Here is a 22687-nt window from a genome sequence, read left to right as displayed (position 1 = left end):
CATATACTGTCAAGTGTCCAAACCATCCATGTGTGTAACTATGCTTAGCCTACTACTAGGCTATAAATGTTTTGATTCATGGAATTAATGCAATGATGGCATTGATTCCATGAATGGCATAATAATATGCCATGCATTGCATGCAGCTAATAAAACAGCGACAATGTCTTGCCTATTCAAAGTTTCAGTCCAGGCTATACTTATTCAGAACTTTGGCTGTTTCAGACTGCCCCAGGCCCCCAGCCCAGAGCCACTTCTTTGCCATGTCCGATATACTCCTATCCTCTGCTCTCCGCTCGCTTCTGGTTTTCTCAGTGCGTGTCAGTCGGGGCTGCGGCTGAGCCGAGCGGAGTGGAGCGCGTATACTGTAGACATGGGCGCATAGTGGCAGTGCTGTGAAAACCAACAGGGAGAGGATCATGTCTCTGACTTGTAGTGCGTCTCCTTGACTGTGCATTTACAGTGCTTTAGCCCAGGATAGTCGCCTGGAGTTTCTTGGAACGTGTTCACTTTGTAATAAAAACACAATTCTGAGAAGAGCATCTCGGGATTTTTTGACTTCGCTGAACCACCACGCTGGGATGAACTGTGGAGACTGTATCGGCGAAGATTTGAGAGGTGCAGGAGAAACGTCTCAAGGAGCCGAAGACGCGCAAGGAAGCAAATGTTTCTTTTTCAGACAGTGACTGAATTTATAAACTCGTTTGTGCTTCGAATTATTCTGTAGTTTAGCTCACGTTGGAAATAAAATCTATGATTTCGAATTAACTCCCGGGACAAGCGGGGGTTAATAGGCTACTAAAGATCACCAGGAACTGATTTGGTTTCAGGGTTTGTGGATGTCTATCTCGATCTGAGTAGCATACTATATTATGGATCCTCTAAATTCGTTGACATTGAAACTGGCATTTGTCAGTAACTAAGACCTATATCTAACTCTCAACAACAGAAGGAAGGAATAGATTTGTCTGTCATCAGAACACATTTTCCCCTGTCAAATCAAGGATTTGCGCGACAGCCGTGGATTAATATGCCAGTATGGGTCCGTTAGCGTTCATCCTTGTCGGTGGATTACTGTATTTTCAAGTTGATGGTAAGTTAAACGTCTACCGTAACTCGTTTGGTTTAGAAACTTTCTCTTCTGCTCATGGTCAAGAAAAAGGACACGGGCTATTCTGCTATTATGTGCTATATTTTGTTGAACTAGGCTACTTGTGCAGTGAGTGTAGTGCAGTGCAGTCCACACTGCCAGTTGATAATTGGTTTGTCTCCCGAGGCTTTATTTTGTGAAAACATTCATGACGATTTTCACAAATGTTAATTGCATTTTCAGTTAGTTTTCATGATGACTGAAGAACTGTACTGTAGTGGTTTGTAATTAAGTTGGGATTGCTTCCTCGCTTGCGCAAATTGTTTGTTCAACTGGTGCTTTTCAAGGCTAGCCTGCAGTGCCCTGCACCCAATTTCTTGAATGAATGTGGATTTCTTTGTAGACCATTTTCAAATATATTTGATTTATATATTGCAGCAACTTTAAACCTATAGTACCAGTGAAAGGGTTAGAATGATAAGTCTTTGATCTGGAACAGCATCAAGACGACTAGAAAGCCTATTTTACCACTGTTTAGTGAACCACTACTTTTGTTTTTTTACTGTAATTGACATAATTAAATAGTCTGCATTTTTTTTATAATTGGAGGCAAAGTAGTAAACCTGTTTTCATAATGTCTGAATTTAGACAATTTAAGTTCTTAAAGTTTTATAAAATTGGCTACAGCTCCATTTGGCCAAGATAAAATCATTCCTGAGACTGCATTAATAGTAGTAGGCTAATAATAATTGTACTATCATTTTATAGTATTAATATAATTATTGCTATTAAAGAGCAATGCATTACATAATAGGCCTACATATTAATAACAATCTATTTTCCTTCAATTAATCAGACCAGCTGTAGCCCAACTAGATTATTAAAGCACAGAAAAAACAACTGGAAACGAAACCTGTGGAGAATCTAGCCCCTTTCGGAACTGCTTCGATGTAGAGGATACCGGAGAACTCGCCAGTTTACCGACTCGCCGCGGTTTAGTGCAGAGAGGTACAGAGGTCTATAATAAGCCATGGCGGTGCCCCTGTTCATTACCTCCCATTTGGTTGATTAATCTGCAATGACAATGAGGGTTGACTGCAGATGAGATTGATACCGTTTAATTTCTGTATCTAGTGGACATTCAGGCCTCGTCAGCCTATATAACTTGCAGTGCTAAGTCAGCACTTTTTTTTTACGATTTTACAAGGCTTCCTGGTAATCATTCGCCTACAAGTGAGCTGGTTTAATGGGGGAATTAAAACAGCCTCAAACTGCAGAATAAATGTGATGACTTGCATAAATCCACAAAATTGGAGAGCCTAGGTGACAGAAATTCTGATAGGGACTGGTCCAATCTGTCATCAGTGGATGATGATGGCAGAACGGAAGCGGGAAGACATATAGCCTTTAAAATTCATAGATCTGAAATATGAATCATACCATATGGAAGGGGATGGGACACCTCACTCACACACACACACACACACACACACACACACACACACACACACACACACACACACACACACACACTCAAAATGAAGGAAATCAAGGGATCACAATAATGGAATGAGGAAATGGGACACTTCAAACATTTATGAATAGAATAATTCTTCCAAACGGTTGCATAATGGGGCATTATTTCCACACTTGCTTTATCATAAGCAATGACTCACACTTGTATTTGCTTTGTGTTATTTGCACAGCTTAAATAAATGTATGCCTCTCCTTTTTACTGTTGTTGAAGGCAGGACATTGCAGGCCTCCTATGCCTGTCAGACATTTCTTTTGTACCCAATTCTAGGGTGATTTATACTTCGTTGTGCTGTGCACCGGTGTTGCACACGGTAAAAAACTGATCTACATGCTCAAAATGCATCACATTGTAACACATTGTGAGCTTGTAGATCAGATATACAGTATAACTCGCCCATCTACGCTGAAATTGCAATCTGATAAGCCAAAACGTGAATATTATGTTTTTTCTACTGTCTATTTATGAATCTGTGCTCCATACCATGTGAACCTGGTCTTGAGTTAAATATATGATGATGGTGATGAGATATTTTTGGTGCATAACCAAGTATAAACCAGGGGTTGCTGGGATTTTGCTTTGGTTGGCCTATGTTTTAGCTGTCGTCACTCACAACAAGCTCCTGCTCCAACAAGCCTGGTTGTCTTATAGAGATTTGAATCTCCATTTCTCCTTCTATTTATCTCTCTCTGTGTCACCCTCTTTTCATTGTCCCACACTCTGTTGAGCTGAACCCACTGGTTGCTAAGCACTTGCTGATGGAATGGCTGGATGGCCAGAGGAAGAGGGCAGCACATCTCCCTGGGAGCAGTAGTGAATCTCTCCTCCCAATCATTTCCCTGTCACCTTCCTCCCCCTCTTCCTCGCTCTCCACCCCACCAGAACTCCCTATCAAACAGCCTTTCTGAGGGTCCTTAGAGAGGGAGGAGCTTCTGCTAAGAGTCCACTTAGGCAGACAAAAAGGGTCTGGAGTTGTATTCACTGGGCACCATAGACAACAAAGCCAAGCCTTGTGAATGGCGTCAGTCACTGTTTAGTGTGCAGTGATTAATACTCTCTCTCTCTGTGTGTGTGTGTGTGTGTGTGTGTGTGTGTGTGTGTGTGTGTGTGTGTGTGTGTGTGTGTGTGTGTGTGTGTGTGTGTGTGTGTGTGTGTGTGTGTGTGTGTGTGTGTGTGTGTGTGTGTGTGCAAATAAAAAGGTGAGATGAAATGGATGCTGCAGAATGGTAGATAGAGACTAGGCGGGCAGGAATAAGGAAGTAGAGGGAATAACACAGGAACTAAGACAAATAAATTCATATAACATTTTTTCATAGGACTATAAAATGAAAATATTTGTACGGTGAATTAAACTGGTATATTGAATATTTATTTTCCTTGGATTTATTAGTGAGCAGCTGTCGTTTTCCCTGTCCAGTTGTCTCAAAGCCTAGTTCATTCATGCTGTTTTTGAAGCTGGAATAGAACATGCATAGCATAGTGGACCTGCACTCTTGACCCTGTGCTATTTTGAGGAACCCCTGCATACTTGTGTTTGATCCTGTGGCTGGTGACATCACATTTATTTGGGGTGACAGTGACACGTTGAGAGGTGCTAAAATGTGGCCCAACTCCAGTATGTCTATGAGAGCACCTGAAGTCCCTCGTGGCCCAGCTAAGACTACACTGTCCATCCGTCTCTGGAACTGTGGTCAATGGTCATATTGCTGCCGAGTCAAGGGAATGCAAGTGTTTTTGTGTGTAATTTTGTGAATAAAAAACAAATCACCTATATTACATGCCCAAAATAGAGACACCAGGTTGAAAGTGGCTAATCCTGCCCAACACCCCAGGAAAGTAACGGTACTCTTGATGGTTGTGATTGAATGAGAAAGGTCTAAAGTACTGGCCTGTAATGGAAAGTAAGCCCAGATTAAAATATAATGATGAGGCAGGCTGAGGTCATTGTGTAAGAGCCATTGTAATGTCTTGCCCGTCGTCCCCAAATGTGATTGTTCTGCTTGAGTTGGCAGCGTTTAGGCAGCGTTATTGTAATTGAGGTTCATTTGCTCGATGGGCCTGCCTTAATGATGAGCCTTCATCTGGGATCTGCAGGAAGCACTGTCTCCTGCACTCTCATCACTGTCACTGAGGCCACTCGCACACATCCTCATCCCACACTTAAGAACACTGTTTACTCTTTGATTAACATCAAAAATGTATGCCTAGCATGGACAGGTGGATTCAGGTCGTGAGAAGAACTATGGGATGAGAATAAAGAGTTTGTGCTTAAAGAGCATCAGATTACTGGTCATAGTCCCACTGTGTGCGCGTGACTGCGTGCTTACATGCGTGCAGTTTGACTTGGGACGGGGGGCTGTCAACTCCTATGATAGTTGAACAGCCTTTCCTGGCTACTCTGTGGATCACGTTTCAACAGACATCACTCCACAACTTCAGCTTAGAGCACACAGTGGAAGGTTTGCAAGCTCCCTCGTGGTCACGAAATGGCATTTTCAACGGTCACAGAAATGACAGATGAAGCAGACACTTTAGGATTCTCCAACAATATCGGTTAAAACCGTTTCTATATTCCCACGCAGCAGAAATGGCACGAGAAAATGTCAGCTGCACCGTACACTGCACATGGCTGACTGTGCTGCGAGGAATTACAGACCGTAGGGGAGATAATACCACTTCTCCTTGTTTTACCATCGCTCCGCTAAGCGTCAGCCAAGCATACCCCTGACATTTACACAGACTCTAATGCCTGGATGCTTTTGCCTAGAGAAACAAAAGACTGGGAGAATGTGAGATTGAAAAGCAGGGCTAAGCTGAACGATAGTTGTTCCTTTCACATTTCTTCGTGCATTTTCGCGTTTCAGAGGGTTTTTCTCTCTTTGTTCGTATTATTTCTCATTTTCTGTAGCCCCCCTGATTTCTCTCTCAAGTTCACATGCACTTTGTAACGTGTATGGGGGTGGAATTCAAACACAGAGGTGGATTTGTGGTACACCTGTGAGGCTCCTGTAAGCGGGCCTGTGGAGGAGGCGGGGATGGGGCAAGTGGTGATATGATTTATTGAGCATGGACGACTGCAAGGTGCAGAGGGAGGCCAGGGCCCTCACCTGTTTCACACACCTGTACTTACAGAAAACACACCTGTGCCTGCCCCACTGGGTCTCAACAGACACACTCTTAATCCTTGATCTTTTCTCTCAGTGTCCTTGTTTCCCCAAAACACACGATTATAAGATTAGGACAGCCTCGGAATGTTCATATAATTACTTTCTTATATAATTCACAGATAATTAGATGATGAATGATGATGATGAATAAGCCTGTTATTGATCAGTGGCACATCCCGGCAACAATCACAACCCACAGCATGACTCTGTCAAACATAGATTCCTCTGTTGTTCTCATCCCAGAAGATTACTGCCTATAATGCCAGCTGGGGAGAAAGTCAGGGTACACTATATCCAGTGACAAACAGGGAAGGAACGTTACCCTATCTGCGTTTTTCTATAATGTGACAGTTTTAGAAAGCATCTAATTACTCGCATCCAATTGCCTCTGGTTGGCTGTATCTCATGGCAACCATATTATATAGACTAGAGGGATGGGATGTTCAGGTTGAGTGACAGAGGCACAGGTTTACAAACCAGTAAGACGCCTGAGGGCGAGGTTGTGTGCACTGGCCATATATGGAGCGTGTCTTGAGTGTACAGGGTGTGATGAGGTCAGATCAACATATGGAATGAATTCTGTGCTGGCCATATATGGAGCGTGTCTTGCGTGTACAGGGTGTGATGAGGTCAGATCAACATATGGAAGGTCAGTACAGGTCAGCTCCATATATGGAGATCTAAGGGTGGCAGCGGGGGCAGTGTCTTGAATGTACAGGGTTCGGCACTTTCCCCATGTATGGGGATGATGATGTCATAGTGATGTCACAAGACCTGGGCACAATATATGGGGGCTTTCCCCATGTATGGGGATTTTGAGTGACAAAAATGTATGGGGATTTTTTTGAGTGACAAAAGAACGCAAGATTTCATAGTTAACATATGGGCTTAATATCATGGATCCCTGATGATGTCACGTGATGTCACGAGTTGTGCCCAGGATTGTGAGTGACGTGACGTGACGTGACAAAAAACGCAAGGTTTCATAGGTAACTGCGACCTTCGGTCGCAATAACTACTATGTAGTAGGCACCACACACATGCTCTCACACACATACAGACGATATACTGTATGAATGATGATGAAAGTATGTATAGCGTATCATGGAATGCAAATTACATTAATGCAGAAGGTTCTATCATCGGGTAGAACGTGTTTTGAAGTGTTTGTGAGACTGTGGTGGCCGAGTTGAGTGTCTCACCAGTGTCTTAAAGATAGATAAGTTCAGACCTGCTGATGAAAATGCATGAGCTGTCGCTCACTGTGACATGTGAAGACGGAGAGCCCAGACCAAGACACTCGAGTGCATATCCGTCACACACAGCAGCGGCGTCACATGGCAGTAACGCAGTGCAGAGTGCTGGTGTGTGTGAATAAACGTCCCATTCCACCATCTACATCTCCAGCCAGGTACATGGATCACCCAGCTGTGACGGACCACTCCCCGTTCTCTTGTTTTAAAACACCCTGGAATGCAATCACATGGAATCAACACTATAGTACGCAGGCACATAGCCAAATGTAATTACTTAAACTTAGAGTATTATTGAAGATCGTGGGATAACTGATATTATTCAATTTGTGTGTGCGTGCGTGCGCCGTTTGTGCCATCCGCCATGCATGCATGTGCGCTCCAACATGTTGCAGAGGTTACATTATAACCAAGCCCCCAGTAAGGCTCTCCAACGTTGAGGCGCTCGGCCCTAGTGGTAAGAGCAGGGACTGCAGGCGGACCGTGGAGTTATGACGAGGAAACCCCGTGCAGCTGGGGTTTAACAATGAGCGCCCGTTTGTACTTCCGCATTTTGGACACCAAATTTGGTATCCAAATCGAAAAAAACGCGGAAGTAGACGGTTCTTCCGGGTGCTTCAAAACGCCACTGAGCAACTTCACTGAAATGAATAGCGGGGGGGCGGGGCTGTTGCTCCGGTTCAGTCTCTATCCTTTTAATACTAGATCATCTGGGATTTTGAAGTCTTTTAGCCTACTGAATTTAATCCAAGAAGTTTTGATGAAGAAGGAAACAAAATGATATTGTCACAATACAATATCACCATGATATCGATATTGAGCTATTTGGTCAAACATATTTTAATATTTGATTTTTTCTATATTGCCCAGCCCTATGATAAGGTAGATAGGCCTAATGTGCGTTGTCATTATCATACTGTATCTTAGATTGTTTGTGTCCCTGGCTGCTGTGTAGGCACAGCATTGCAGGGCTGTGTAAATGCAACCACCATAGCCATGGGTGTGTTGATTTATACATTTGCTGCTGGTGAGCCTCTCTTTGTTGTAGAAGTCTCAGTGAAGGGGAGGGCATGAGTCAAATGTCACAACCATTCCATTAGATTGGAAGAATGCCTTAATCGTAGCGCTGAACGTTTGAACTCTGCAGCTCGACTTCTTGGATTATGATGATGTTTCTGCAGAACTACCACAGACATTAGTCATATAGAGGCTAAAAGTAACATGCGGCCAGTGAATTATGACATTTTGGAGTGGTGGCTGTAGGCAACATTAAGGACCATCAAAGCCTATTGCTTTTGTGTTAGAACAAATATATGGCCCTGGGTAAATTGAACGAGTTCTTCATCCACTTACTGCCGGCACCCCCTGACCTTCTCACCTTAAGCCAGACCAGATGAAGTGTCCCATGGAATAGGAATTTAATAAATCTCATCCTGAAGCCCTATATGCTTCAGCTTAGGAAAACACAAACGGTGAACTGGATGTGTCTTATTCCACACATTCTCATGCTGGTCTGGTGGGCTGGCTGAAGGTGCTGACTACCCTACTTGACATGCAGGGAGATTGCAATGTGTTCAGTACAGGTCAGGCCCCGCAGCGCACCTCAAATTATCTACTCATCTTTCAACACTGTGTATCATGGACACCTGAAGACCCCCCTCTGTTCCCTCCCCCTCCATCCCCTTCCTTCCCCCTCATTTCGAAAGCAATAAAGCAGTTATTTATTTCTCCCTATTCAATTTGCCGGGGCAGATCAGCAATGCAGGTGGAGTAAAGAGATTACAATGCTTGAGGGAGAATCAATCGTTGCCATTCATTTCATTGGCCCCCAGGCCCCCCACACTCCCCTCCCCTTGGTATGAGCTGTTTCGAGTAGCCCTCACTTTCGAGTGTAACTGCTTCTACATATATGCACATGCACAAACTGAGTCATGCTCGTGCACTTGGAGGTACGCATAGAAGACACTATAGTATCATCATTGTTGCATGCATAACTGATAGTTTGACACTTTTTATATTCTCAGTTTAGCATTATCTACTGTGCGTGTACACACACACACACACACACACACACACACACACACACACACACACACACACACACACACACACACACACACACACACACACACACACACACACACACAGAGCTTATATTTATTTACAAGCCAAGAAAATGTAACAGAGGCCATCACCATCAATACACAGCAAAATCCACTGTTAATTTAACATTGAGATTGTAACAATGGTCAATGGACCATTATATTTTTATACTCTCACTCATATGTTTCAGATGATGGTAGAATGCAGAGGCAGGCAGACATGACTAAGCACAGGTTGCTCTGAAGGTTGTGCAAGATAGAGGCATAGAGAGTGAGCTGCAAGCTTGAGTGTCCTGGGCATTGGAAATCATTTGATCTGCATCACACAGTTCAGTGTCCCCGCCAGTAGTCTGACAGTCCTGCAGAGAGTAGCCTGGGCAGCATTCCTTCTCGGGTTTATGATCCGGTCGGGAGCGGATGATATCGCTACATCATGTTGTAGTCATTGTTTTGTAGTCATCAGGCAGGAACCATCAATCTGGAACTTCCTTTAAAGCCGCAGGCTACGAGAGCTTTTATTGTTATTCTTCCGGTTTGATGGAAAGGAAGTTCCAGATGATGGTTCCTGCCTGATGACTACAAAACAATGACTACAACATGACGTAACGATATCATCCTTTCCAGACCGGTTCACACGGCAATTTTGTAACACAGACCAGGCTTTCCTCCAAGGTGGAAAGCCTGGTGATGTGAGGTTAGCAGAGAGACAGAGCTGGATTTCTTACACACCAAAATCTCATTAGGAGCCTGTATTTATAGCGAAAATATCCAATCTTACAAGCTCACAATGAATCGCAGCCTATTGTGACTTTGCAGAGTTGCTATTTTAGAAAAATATTGGAATATTGTTTATATTAAGAAGAAAAATATATATTTTTAATTTTTTGCCTATGATGCCATGCCCAAATGGCGACACCAGGTTGAAAGTGTTTAAACTATATATGTGTAGGTTATAGAATTTGCTTCTATATTGGAAAATGAGTGCACACAAAAGTACTGATATAGGCCTACCTGTACTTTGTGGACTTGGACTTGTCACTGGACTTGTCTCACGACTTTTGGGAACCACTACCTTACACTAATCGGACCCAAAGTGTCCTTATCGACACACCTCTACTTAGCCGTATAGAGACCCCAAAGCCCATCTACTCACCTACTTTTATTATCTTGTTTCAAGTTGGCAATCTCAGTTCTGCTTTGACAGGACATCTCCTGGAACATAGATAGCATCGCTTGCTGTTGATAGATGCTCATAGGGAGAATGAGGTGAAAAAAGAACTGAGGGGGGCACTGCTTGAAATGAAAGGTATGTGAATCAGCCCTCTTGCAACAGAATCTGATATGCCGTTTCCCACAGTTATCTATTTATATGCTCTAACTGCACGAGGGAGAGGGGAAAAATACACAAAGTCAATACGACATGCCGCCGCACCAGGCCAGCCTGACATATTCTCACAGAGTGGAATTCAATCTGATAATTGTTGGAAGCAAGTATGGCTGCAGTGAAAGGTTCGGAGCAGCTCCTAGAGTTACCCAGGCTGGCCAGGCGGTCTTGTGTTTGCTTTCAGTGTATAGATCTTAGCAGTGAGAAGGGGGTGGGGGTGCAGTGAGCAGAGCGCTGAGGTGGAACTGAGCACAGCATGTGAGCTCGCTAGCTCGCTCTCCATCTGTGGCGGAACCTTGCTATGTCTGAGGATGAAGTTGGAATCTGCTCTGCACCTGTGCGCTCTATCGCTCTCTCATTCTCTGTCTGTCTCTCTCTGTTATATGAGAATGCAGCTCCGTCTGTACACTACACTACAGTATTCCATTCTGCATCAGCTGGCCATATGCTGTGGGACCAGGCTGGATTCCAGCAGACAGCAGGTTGTCTTTGGTGACACCTCAAAGATGGTGCGTGTGCGTGTATGTGTGTGCGTGTGCGTGCCCTGCACATTGCAGAGGTATGTTGGAGCTGCTGTGCTGTGACGCCACTGACAGCCCGCTGTAAAGAAGATGAATCTTGGGTGCCGAGCGAGCCGCGTGTGCGAGTGTCATGGCGAGCCAGCCAGGCAGCGCAGAGACGTGAGCAGGGCCAGTAACATCCTCCTATCACCACCCTCGGTTTCCCCCCTGCCACTCTCTCCCATTTCCCATTTGATGACATGACGGATATGACCCTTGTCCCCCCCCCCCCCGCCCCCCTTGCACTCAGCTTAGACGGGACATAACTGGACAGGGAGCAAGTGAAGAGACGGAGATAGATATTGGGTCATGGGGAGAGAGGGAGATGGATGGATCAGTACTGGATAGAGCAGTGGTTCTCAAAGTGGGGTACGGGGACCTCCAGGGGTCCTTGTGGAGGTTCCAGGGGGTCCACAGAAAAATGTGTTATACAACTTCATCAACATTAGTTCAACCACTACGTCGGTTATTTAAAAATAGCTGATCTACAAGCTCACAACGTGTCGCTACGACATGTTGAGAGCTTGTAGATCTGCTATTTAAAAAAAATCTGGACAAATTGAATTAGATATATTTCTTTACATTTTAACAACACATATCTTGTATGTATGGTGTTATTTCATATAGTGCAGGGAGTGCAGGGAGACATACAAACAGCTGAACGAGCGAATAATCGTTCCATCTCGCAGAAATGTATGCGGTTATTTTTGTTGCCCTTTTAGATAAATGTATATTCACCCTGCTACTTGGCACTGTGTACTTAGTTTTAGTGCATTCTGTCTTCTCTCCTCAATTTTAGAGCGCATATCACAGTGTAGCCTAATGCTTAATGTTGGTCTGCATCTTGGGGTTTCCAGTTTAATGTTTTATGGAGCTTCTGTGACAGGAACTCTCGCCTGGGTGGGTCCGAGGTTACCATTGGTTACGTGTGATCAGCACGCGCACATGTCTTTTTGGCAGAATAACTGATATCTCTTTGGGGAGCCCTTCCTTTTATGTTCCGGCTGAAACTGGTGTAGGCTATTGATTTGGTTGGTGGGCTAGAATTTCTCCTGGGAGCTAATAAAAATAATTACAAAAAGATCATCAAAGGTCTGACCTTCTGTTGCACACATGAATAAATATGTGATAAAGTTAATAGAAAGAGGCCTTCTACTTGTGTGGTCACTGCTATGGTAGATACGGTACTGATTCACTGTTTTGTTTTTAGCAGGCTGAGGGACAGAGGGCTCTGTTTAAGTCTAGGTTTATATCGTTCCTTGAGGGGGGTCCATGGTGTCCCCACCCACACATGCATGCATCTTATGAGTATAACGGGGGGCTACAATATTCTAGCTTTTTCTTTTCTTTTGTATAATCCTGTTTGAGGTCCACCCCAATTAGTTTAGTTTTTATTGATGTTTTAGTGAACCTTTATAAGCATAAAGGTGGACAGTACACTACATTGTGTCATTACTTACTTAGTAATGTTAATTTAGTTTTTATAATGCAGTACCATTTGAAGGTTTTTGGACAATATTTGTCATTGTTGGGTTGTTAATTGACTTCCAATAATAATAATAATAATAATAATAAAATCATTTGAATAAAGCAATCATATTTGTCCACTCCTATTATATTTTACTTAATAAACGTATTACAGACATAAAAATCCTTTATCAATGTGTATCAATTTTTAACGGATACAAAATTACAACTACAAACACAATGGCTTTACACACACAGGATAGTGTACTGTAAAACATACTGTATACTATAAAGAGGAGTGCCACTGTGTATTTCATCACCAGTGATATTGTGAAAGTGAAACTGCATCACAGCGTTGATGAGGTCAGTCTAAGATGCAGCCTCTGGTTCAGTAACGGCTCTCTGGTTTCTGCCCGCTCTTTCTGTGTGCTTATTGGTTTGATCCCTGGTTCCTGTCTTCCACCGGGAGTGGACAGCTGCACAGCAGTGGCGAAAAGTAATGGTGTGTTATTGCAGACAGAGTGAAACACAGCAGTTTGATTGGAGCGTGTGTGCCCTGAGACCCAGTGAAGTGCACTCGCCTCAACTCAGAGAGCACTTGATTGCACATCACCAGTGATCGCATTAAGAGAACAACAGAAAGCCCATTTAACATCAAGGGAGGGAGAAAGAGGGCCCAATTGGAAGCCGAAAATGTCCTTTCACTCGTACGAGGAGCACATCCTGATGGTTGGGTGATGGGGTGATGCCTAAGTGGTTTTTTTCTGATCTTCTTTTGGCCGTGCACATCTGCAGCACAACCAGGAACTGGTGAGATGGCACAGAAGAAAACAAACATGGACACAGCTAGTGAGCTGTGCTGAGCAAGTGCACACCTAACTGGGTGGGTGGGTGGGCGAGAGATCAGATGGGAGAACTTATTGTCCGTAGAGGTTATTCATTTGCATTGACATTGATGCATTCTTTAGTAAAAGATATTCAGCAACATATGGCTTTGATTTCACTATAGCCCACCTACCTACTAACCTGACTCCGCCAGATGGGGCAGCAGAGAGTACACTGGGTTCCCCCCTCCTGCTCCCATCTGGGAACTCTCAGGCAGACTTGATGCCCGGCCACAAAACGGCCTGGCCAATCAGCAGCAGCTATCCCGCCTCTAGCTGCTGCTGATTGGCCAGGCCGTTTTGTGGCCGGGCATCAAGTCTGCCTGAGAGTTCCCAGATGGGAGCAGGAGGGGGACTCTCTGCTGCCCCATCTGGCGGAGTCAGGTTACCTACCTACATGACCACCTCGGAAGGACACTGACCAGTCATGTCTGGCCCTCTGGCACTGCTTCTGCCCATCTCAGTAGCCTTCCTCTGGCAAGAGTGAAAGGACAATCGTAGAGGCATCTGCTGTGTTCATTTCCACAGGAAAAGGGGGAGAGCAGATGGAGATTCACAGTTTAAGTGATTAGAAGGCAGTAGATTGGAATACAAATTGGATTAAAAGAAATTAGAGTGATATAAATCGAATGGAGTCACCACGGTTTGGAGCAGTGCATACGATTTGGCCTGGAAGGAAAGGTACCATGGGGCCACTGGATTACGGGTATAGCAGATGCTTCAATGAGATAAGAGTAAATGCACATTTGACACTCCATCTGAGGGCGACAGCGCTTTCCAAGTCCGTCCTTTATCTCACTCCCCATTTATCAATGTCACAATGTTAATTAGTTCTTCATTCATTAAGTCACGTCCCGCCAGCATACAAACTAACTATTGGCCCTGTGAAACTGGCTGCAGGCTAGGAGCTGGCTAGTTGCTATTATCTTGCACTGCCAGTGAAAGAAAGGATTAGAGAAATAGGAGAGGTAGGAGGTACATGTACGATTAAAGAGAAAATGCTGGCAACATAGATTTTTTGAGTTCCACGGCCAATACATGATCTATATAGTCAAGCACACAAAGCCACTGAGATTAGATCATTGGGTTATATTCCCAGGGAGCCGGCTGTGGTCCCCCCACCCACTTTGCTACAAGCTCCCTGTCTGTGGCCCCACTTAGAGAAAGACACTAGGTCTGATCACTAATCAATGACAGGGAAATGGAGGGAATTAGCCCAAATTAGGGAAGAGGAGAGAACAGACTACCGCCTGTTCAGGGGTCAATATGCCACTGTCTGATGGTTGACCCCTGCTAAGGTGGAGAGTGGTCGAAAGGACACGCACACACTCGCGTGCAAACACCACACTCAGGGCCTTTGAAGTATATTTTGTGCTGATGAGTACTTTTCTCCCCAAGCTTGTCCTTTTGCCTATGAACTACAGTGTGCGGGGGAAGTAGGGGGCTTCCTCAGGGGACTGAAGTACTGTATGAGAGAGTGGAACATGCACAGTGCACACCCAGCTAAACAAACAGCTAGAATCACCACTGCACTGCCCGAGTCCCATTTTGCAGTTATCCCTGACGTAGGCACAAAGGGTTATGTGGGATGATGCACTTCTATACAGTAACACATGGCCCTGTAAGTTACCCTGCTGCAGCTGCCCTTGGGAAGGACGCATTTAAAACATTTTAAAACTACAATCTGTTTGTAAAGTTTTTGTTGTCTGTTGTCTCACTCTCCCAACGGAAAGAAATGCTTCAAATGACTTTATCGACATTGTCAACCAGTAGTCCTACCCAACGGGTGGAAGGATGATATTTGTCACTGCACGTAATGGGCTGTCAGTGGGGAATGTTGAGCGGGAGCAGTAGGACGGGGCCAAACGGCGGTTCTGGTCGAAGCGGTGGCCACAGACTGACAACATTGTGTGGAGTTACTTTATTTCTTATCTACACCAAGAACTTCCATATCCCATTCCAATTGTCTAAGAAGGCTGCCTTCCAAAGTTTGCGGCAGAGACCTGTACTGAGATGTGCTTTATCATAATTTGATTAGAACCGGAGGCACTATTTCATCCCATCAAATGAATGCTTGGTCAAAACTACCCGTTGAGCCTCACATTTCAGCCGTGGATATGTAAACAACTGGCTGGCAGCTGTGTCAGAGCTATTTGATAGAGCATTGAATCAATGTGGTTAAAAAAGGATGAGGAAAAGAGCCCATGACTTTGCCTAACGCCGTAACTGTGTTTGACAGTTTGGTGGAGGATCAAACTCCTGCCTGTGTGCTGCCTGCATCCCAGGGGCCTTGGCGATGTAAATGTGTGTGGCCTGTGGTGGTGTCTTATCTCCAGGGTTAAGACTTGGTCACAGACACACAGACAGAGCCCTCTGACTGGGGCAGCATTATCATAGCGGCCAGACTCCCAGAACTGGCCCACTGTGAGCCCCAGAAGAAAGGAGCTGACCTACGTTGTCAGCCCCGCCCCCAGGGGGATTAACGCTTTACCACAGTCTGGATCGCTGCATGAACAATTCACATCACACGCAGACACACACTGCTCCGACACTGGAGCCCCTAATATCTAGTTGTGTGTGTGTGTGTGTGTGTGTGTGTGTGTGTGTGTGTGTGTGTGTGTGTGTGTGTGTGTGTGTGTGTGTGTGTGTGTGTGTGTGTGTGTGTGTGTGTGTGTGTGTGTGTGTGTGTGTGTGTGTGTGTGTGTGTGTGTGTGTGTTGAGGGCATGCAGCAGCGTATATACCATTATGTGCATATAAATGAACGTGAACATGTGTGTTTGTTGTGTGTAGTTCAAATGTAAGCTTTCTCCACGCCTTCATATACTCTTCACCCTTGGGTCCAATTACCCACGAGCCCTTGCATGTAGTGTTGTTGAGAAGAGCAGATGGTTGCTCTTTGACTCCGTTGAACTAGTGGTTGAGAGGCTTAGCCTGTGGCCTCCATTCGTATGATGATGGCCCAAAGTCTCACAAATAACCCCAACTATCAGTTGCACTATTTAATTGAAAATTCTCAGTTCTTCTTTCTGGATTGTTTATCAGCATTTAAAGTGATTTAAAACGGCTTGTGGAAAAACAATTAAACAATGAAATGGTGTGTTTACACTGTAAGCATCGCTTTCCCTTACCTATTCCATCTCTCTATTCTCTTTCCAGGATCTCGTCTGCGCCAGGAGGACTCCCCACCCCGGATTGTGGAGCACCCCTCTGACCTGATCGTGTCCAAAGGGGAGCCTGCCACGCTCAACTGCAAGGCGGAGGGTCGTCCCACCCCTACAGTAGAGTGGTACAAGGACGGGGAGCGTGTGGAAACGGACAAAGATGACCCTCGTACGCACCGCATGCTGCTTCCCAGCGGCTCCCTTTTCTTTCTACGCATTGTTCATGGACGCCGAAGCAAGCCGGACGAGGGTGCCTACATCTGCGTGGCCCGTAACTACCTGGGCGAAGCTGTCAGCCGCAATGCATCCTTGGAAGTAGCATGTGAGTCCACACTCCCTATTGTCTTGCTTAAGCTTGATTAATACTCCATCGCTCCATTATTCTAGCTGTAAACAGAGGTTTTGGTCCTCTGCCTAAATGGAATGACTGGGTTTATTTGAGCATAATAAAACATTAGACATAATGATTTCACGTTGCAATTTCCAGCCAACATTTAATAATGTCATTATTTTAAATAACAACTGTGTTGCTCATTCGCAAAAGGAAATTGCTGTAGCGTTTGCTTTCAAATTGATTACAGCTGGAGAAGAACTGAAAACAATTTCAATATTCAATAGATTAGTTCCGTAATTACACACAATGTAAGTGTTGAATTTGTGCCACATTGTCCTCTTTTTGAATGTCTGATTGAGCAGGCTTGATAGGTTAACACGAACGGTAATCCTTTGCAGTCCTGTTTCCTCCTGACATGGAAATTGGTGTGATTATGTTCAGAACTTCCATGCAGAGCCTGGAACTGTGGGATTCGGATGAATTTGAGATATATGGCCCAAGGGGTCTTCTGAGTTGCATTGAACGTTGTCAGTAGACAAGTGAGTTGGACATTGAGCTCCTGTCAGACCATGCCACAGGGAGGTGGTGGCCTGTCAAACATGGATCTATCACAGGTGGGAGGGGGTAGAGCAACAGGGACAGATGAAAGTCCTGATGGACATTTGACACAGGCTGCCAGGGCTATATGGGTGAGCAAAACCTGACCTATGGATCAACTTACCTTTGAAGATAAGCCCTCCCAGCAGATTCTGGCTGGGCGCCCCAATGAATAGATCCCAAGGGACTCAATCCCCAGTCCTCCTGCAGGCTAGAAAAAAAAGGAAGGTTACCATATTCAACTATTTAAAATGCTGTGTTTCAAACAGCCATCCAGGAGACAATGCTTTCTCATACTGTTCTGTCACTGCAGTCGTCTTTCACTGACTACTTATTGATTTGTTTCGGGGCCCTTCTCTTGCAGGAGGGAGAAGTGTTGCCTGATATCAGGTCATTGGAGTATATTGAACTTGTGCCATAGTATTGTAGCTATGGGTCCATGTGCTTAAGAGAGAGCCTTTCATGAAGTCTGCTGTTCCAACCAATCAATAATCTGTTTATTATGCATTGTTAAGAGAATGGGGTCTCTTACAAGAAGTGGAATGATATATGCTGGTTTAATCAAAAATAACTGCTCTAATTAAAGTAAGAAAAAAAGACCTGCTGTTGGACACCAACCAGTGCTCTTTAACAGTTCTCCTCTATGAAATCACAGCCTTTAATTAAGTTGATCATGATAGAAAATCTAGAATAAGAAACCAGATTGGATATCACAGTATTACGTAGTCTTGACTAGCTGCTCTTGTAGATAACTAATGAATCCCAATGTATTAAACCATATGGTAACATTTGTGCCAAATCTAACATTTACATTTGTATCCTCCAGAGTGCTCTCTGGGTAATTTATTATCATCATCATTAATTCCACTCCCCTGTCCTTTTCAGTTTACATGTTCCAATTCTCTTGGCAATATCTGTGAATTTGGAATTTTCATAAAATACTTTCTTCCAGGCAGACAAAGCAAACATTTTAGGTGAGGCTATTTTAGGTAAGACAAGTTTATATAGCACAACAATTCAAAGTGCTTTACACAAAACATTTGAATATACTACCAATAAAAGCAAGTAGACCCTATATGCTGACAAGAGGACAGGTTACAGTACATAAAGTAACCCAAAGGAAATTGATAGAAATGCCAGCAATATCTTTGGTCCACCTTAAGTAAAACAAATATATAACAAAGATTTTTTGTTGTTAAAGGACCACTTCACCACGTTTCAACCTATCTTCATATAATTGGTCCTTAGTAATGATCATGATAAAATAGCACCATTTGTTTCTACTCAGAGTTTTTTCTTTTTTAAGATGAACTTTTCAGGAATAGAAAGCCTGCAGTTTCTATTGGCTTGGATTCGCCATCAATGATGTCACTGGTTTCCTAATGTCTGCCCACAGCCCTCCTATGAGACACAGACTGAGGTAGATAAAAATGGTGCTATTTTATCATGATTATTAGTGAGGACCAATTATATGAAGATAGGTTGAAACGTGGTGAAGTGGTCCTTTTGAGTACTTAGTTACATAAGAAAATGTAGATATGAATTGTAATGGAGATTGTTAACAATAGTTTTTGCGTGGAACTCAGAAGTGGTCACTGCAACCTGTAAACATCTTACATTGTGTAATAATGACTGGTATGAAAATAGCAGATTTATTTTTTGGGGGGTGGCTTTTTATGCCTTTATTGATAGGTAGACAGTAGTGGGACAGGAATTGGGGGGAGGGGGGGGGGGGTGACACGCCTAGGTTATCGTGACGCATTTTAAGCGTCACAATGCGACACGTTGTGCGCTTGTAGAGCTGCTGTTTTCTGTAACACCGCACAGCCAAGTACTGTATAAGTCAGGCATAATAAGGTGATTCATTCTAATGATCAGTGGTAGTGAAGAGGGGACATAGGCAAATTGTAATGATCAGTGGTAGTGAAGAGGGGACATAGGCAAATAGAGTGTGCTCATGGCAGAGACCAGTGATGGTTTCCAACCACCTTGTGCCTCTGATCTGGTCCCCTCCCCTCCCCAGAGCCGCCCAGCAGCCCCCAGGTGCTAACTGCGTGACAGCAGCTTGATCTATCGATCGCTGTAAGAGGGCTCTCGCAGCCTAAATGAAAATTCATGAAAAATTGATGAAGTCTACTGATTATTCTGTTATTTTTTCCCCCCTTTTCACATTGTTGTGTGGCTTCTCTCTCTCATGCCGTAGTCCTTTGGTTCTTTTGCAGTCGTGGAGGGGGTTTGGATTGAGACGACTGCATTAGCCTTCTCAGAGGCGAGGGGCCAGAGGTCAGGAAGCCCGCAGTCAGGCGGCTAAGGAAGAGGTAGTGAAGTGTGAGACTAAGAACACACAGATATGATGGACATTACCTGGGATGCTGAAGTGATTGTGTGGCTGAGAACGGAAGGTTCAGTGTAAAGCCCCGGGCTTTCATTCTCCGCTAGGTCTTCCAGGGGTGGGGGAGGAGCTGGGGGAGGGAGTCGAAGGGGAGCTGTGTGTGTGTGTGTGTGTGTGTGTGTGTGTGTGTGTGTGTGTGTGTGTGTGTGTGTGTGTGTGTGTGTGTGTGTGTGTGTGTGTGTGTGTGTGTGTGTGTGTGTGTGTGTGTGTGTGTGTGTGTGTGTGTGTGTGTGTGTGTGTGTGTGTGTGTGGTAAATCCCACCACGGGGGCTTACCCTGGTGATTAGCTTTATCAGGTCCTGACACCCCTCTGGTGATTGTAAAGCTAGAGCTAATCGCACAAGAGAAAACTCTTAGAAGTAGTAGCATTTAAATGTGAATCCGTGTTGAATCTGTTGTGTGTTTACGATAATGCCTTGCCTGTCTCATTCTCTCCTCCTCGTCCCTCATGTACTGAGCACACCTTTTCCCCCAATAGCCCCCCCACCCGCACCCCCCCGCCCCCCTTACGTTCACGAGTGGTTGAGCAGGACCCTGTTGAGATAATTGAATTGCAGCTCTGAAGGCGATTGAACTCTGTGTCTACTGAGCAGTGCAGCACCGCGGTGCACTGGACAACAAGCTGGGACTCACTTGCCATTCTAGAGAAGAGAAGAGAAGAGGAGAGGAGAGGAGAGGAGAGGAGAGGAGAGGAGAGGAGAGGAGAGGAGAGGAGAGGAGAGGAGAGGAGAGGAGAGGAGAGGAGAGGAGAGGAGAGGAGAGAGGGTGGAGAGGGTGGAGAGGCCTCAAAGAGCTGGTCCTGCATTATTAATATCAGACAGATTGGCCAGACTACTGCATTGACTGAGCACAGTCTTCCATCCTTGTCTTCTGTATTACGTTATTATCCATTGAATACACACAGACACACACACACAAAAACACACACACACACACACACACACGCACGCACGCACGCACGCACACACACACACACACACACACACACACACACACACACACACACACACACACACACACACACACACACACACACACACACACACACACACACACACACACACACACACACACACACAGATCATAATTGGCAGATTTGGCACTTTACCTTTACTGTCTGTGCCTTGCAGTATAATGTGCAGAACGTGAGAATAATAGTCAGCCATCACCGTGTTCCTTTGTCAATGGTGAAGATCTCACTGGATCTTTTGTTCGCTGCCCTACGGATCTGATTATTAAGAGAATGTGAGGGAAAAGCCAAAAGGGTCTCTTGCATGCGTTTCCCACAGCGTGTTGTAATCTAATTCTTCCTCACACGCTCGCCCCCAACTGACTCCAGCTCCGGTGCCGCTGGATGGATGTGCAGCAGATAAGAGGGGATGCATCCCCTCTCCTCTTCTCAACATAAACTGGGTCAATGAGCAGGTTCATAAATCATACTGAAGCTTGTGTCAGAAATTGTTGCCCCAGCCACCGTGCTGAATAAATTTGCTTATGCCGCGGATACGAGTGTATATGTAAGTGTGACAAGACGCACCTGGGGCGATGGGATCCCAAGGAAAATGTTAATTAGCCCGTATCTCTTCAGGTGGATGGCTAGCCTAGCGCCAAGCATGTAGCGCCCCAGATACAAGCATGTACTGTGGTGGGATGTGTGGTTGCGCTTATAATTGAAAGGCGGATGCTGTGTGTGTGTGTGTGTGTGTGTGTGTGTTGTGTGTGTGTGTGTGTGTGTGTGTGTGTGTGTGTGTGTGTGTGTGTGTGTGTGCGTGTGCGTGTGCGTGTGCGTGTGCGTGTGCTAACCCTGGGAGTGTACAAAGTTCTGCTATTTGTGTACTCATGGTTAAATTAACACTAAGGATTTTACTGTGCAGAGTTATCGGGGGCGGAACGACACCCTTTTACGTCCTTCGTTTTCTAACCTTTAAAAAAACGAAAATGCAAATTACACATAAATGAAACAGATGTCTCGGATTGGGTTCTAAATGCCGCTCGGAATGGGAGCGGATGACTTTTCAAAAGGTCCTTTGATATCGTCTAATGTACCACTTCTGCAATTAAGCGAATGGTTAGGTAGCATTTGGTGCTCGTACAACAAGGTAATTAGCAGGAAAATGGAGCTGGGAGAGGTGTGAGTGGAGAGGTGGAGAGAGGGAGGAGGGTACCAAGCTGTTCCTGGTGTGTCCAGCACGAGGAGAGGCTAATATAGGGACGGGCCAGGAGCAGCAGGCCAGGTGGGCAGTGTGAGCTGTGCTGCGCTGCACTGGAGCCTTTCACACGCTCATCTGGACTCATTAGTCCAGTTAAGAAATGGCAACATGAAATGACAGGCTTACACAAACAACACTCCCACACACACATGCACATAACTCCAGCGCTCGCGCGATGCACATGCACCCCCCTGCACCCCCTCTACACATCTCATTTGACTCTGCACTCTTAAAGCTGCAATCCGGGACTTTTGTAAATAATTTGTTATTGACCAATCTGTATGGTTGAGTATGATACAATATGAATGGTTCATTTGCAGTGGATGGAGGTGGTTTCCCTGCGCTTCTATTTAGACAATGGCTGAAACTCAAAGCGCAATATCAACCCTGCCCAAGTGGGCATTCTGTCTTAGCTTGGCATTATACATTTCAGCCGGGTAGGACATAAATCTTACAGATTGCAGCTTTAAGTCCTTGAGAGCAAATGGAGGGTATTGGGTAATGAGGGATACTGCAATAATTAAAGCATGTAATGATGCATACTAGTGGAA

The 22687-nt window shown here is 44.8% G+C and overlaps 1 protein-coding gene across 1 annotated transcript in view; it reads left to right on the top strand.

Moving 5' to 3' along the window:
* Positions 1 to 363: 363 nt before the first annotated feature.
* The window catches only part of robo2 (roundabout, axon guidance receptor, homolog 2), a 208724-nt gene continuing 186400 nt past the window's right edge, over positions 364 to 22687 (top strand). Inside the window, 2 exon segments of the mRNA XM_079513571.1 lie at positions 364 to 1093; positions 16599 to 16925. Coding sequence (XP_079369697.1) covers positions 1039 to 1093; positions 16599 to 16925 — 382 coding nt within the window. The 5' untranslated portion in view covers positions 364 to 1038.

The sequence above is a fragment of the Electrona antarctica genome (genome assembly GCF_951216825.1).
Source record: "Electrona antarctica genome assembly, chromosome: 11".
NCBI lineage: Eukaryota > Metazoa > Chordata > Actinopteri > Myctophiformes > Myctophidae > Electrona > Electrona antarctica.
The sequence above is the reverse complement of the archived record's forward strand: the minus strand, read 5'-3'. Positions and strand labels throughout refer to the sequence as shown.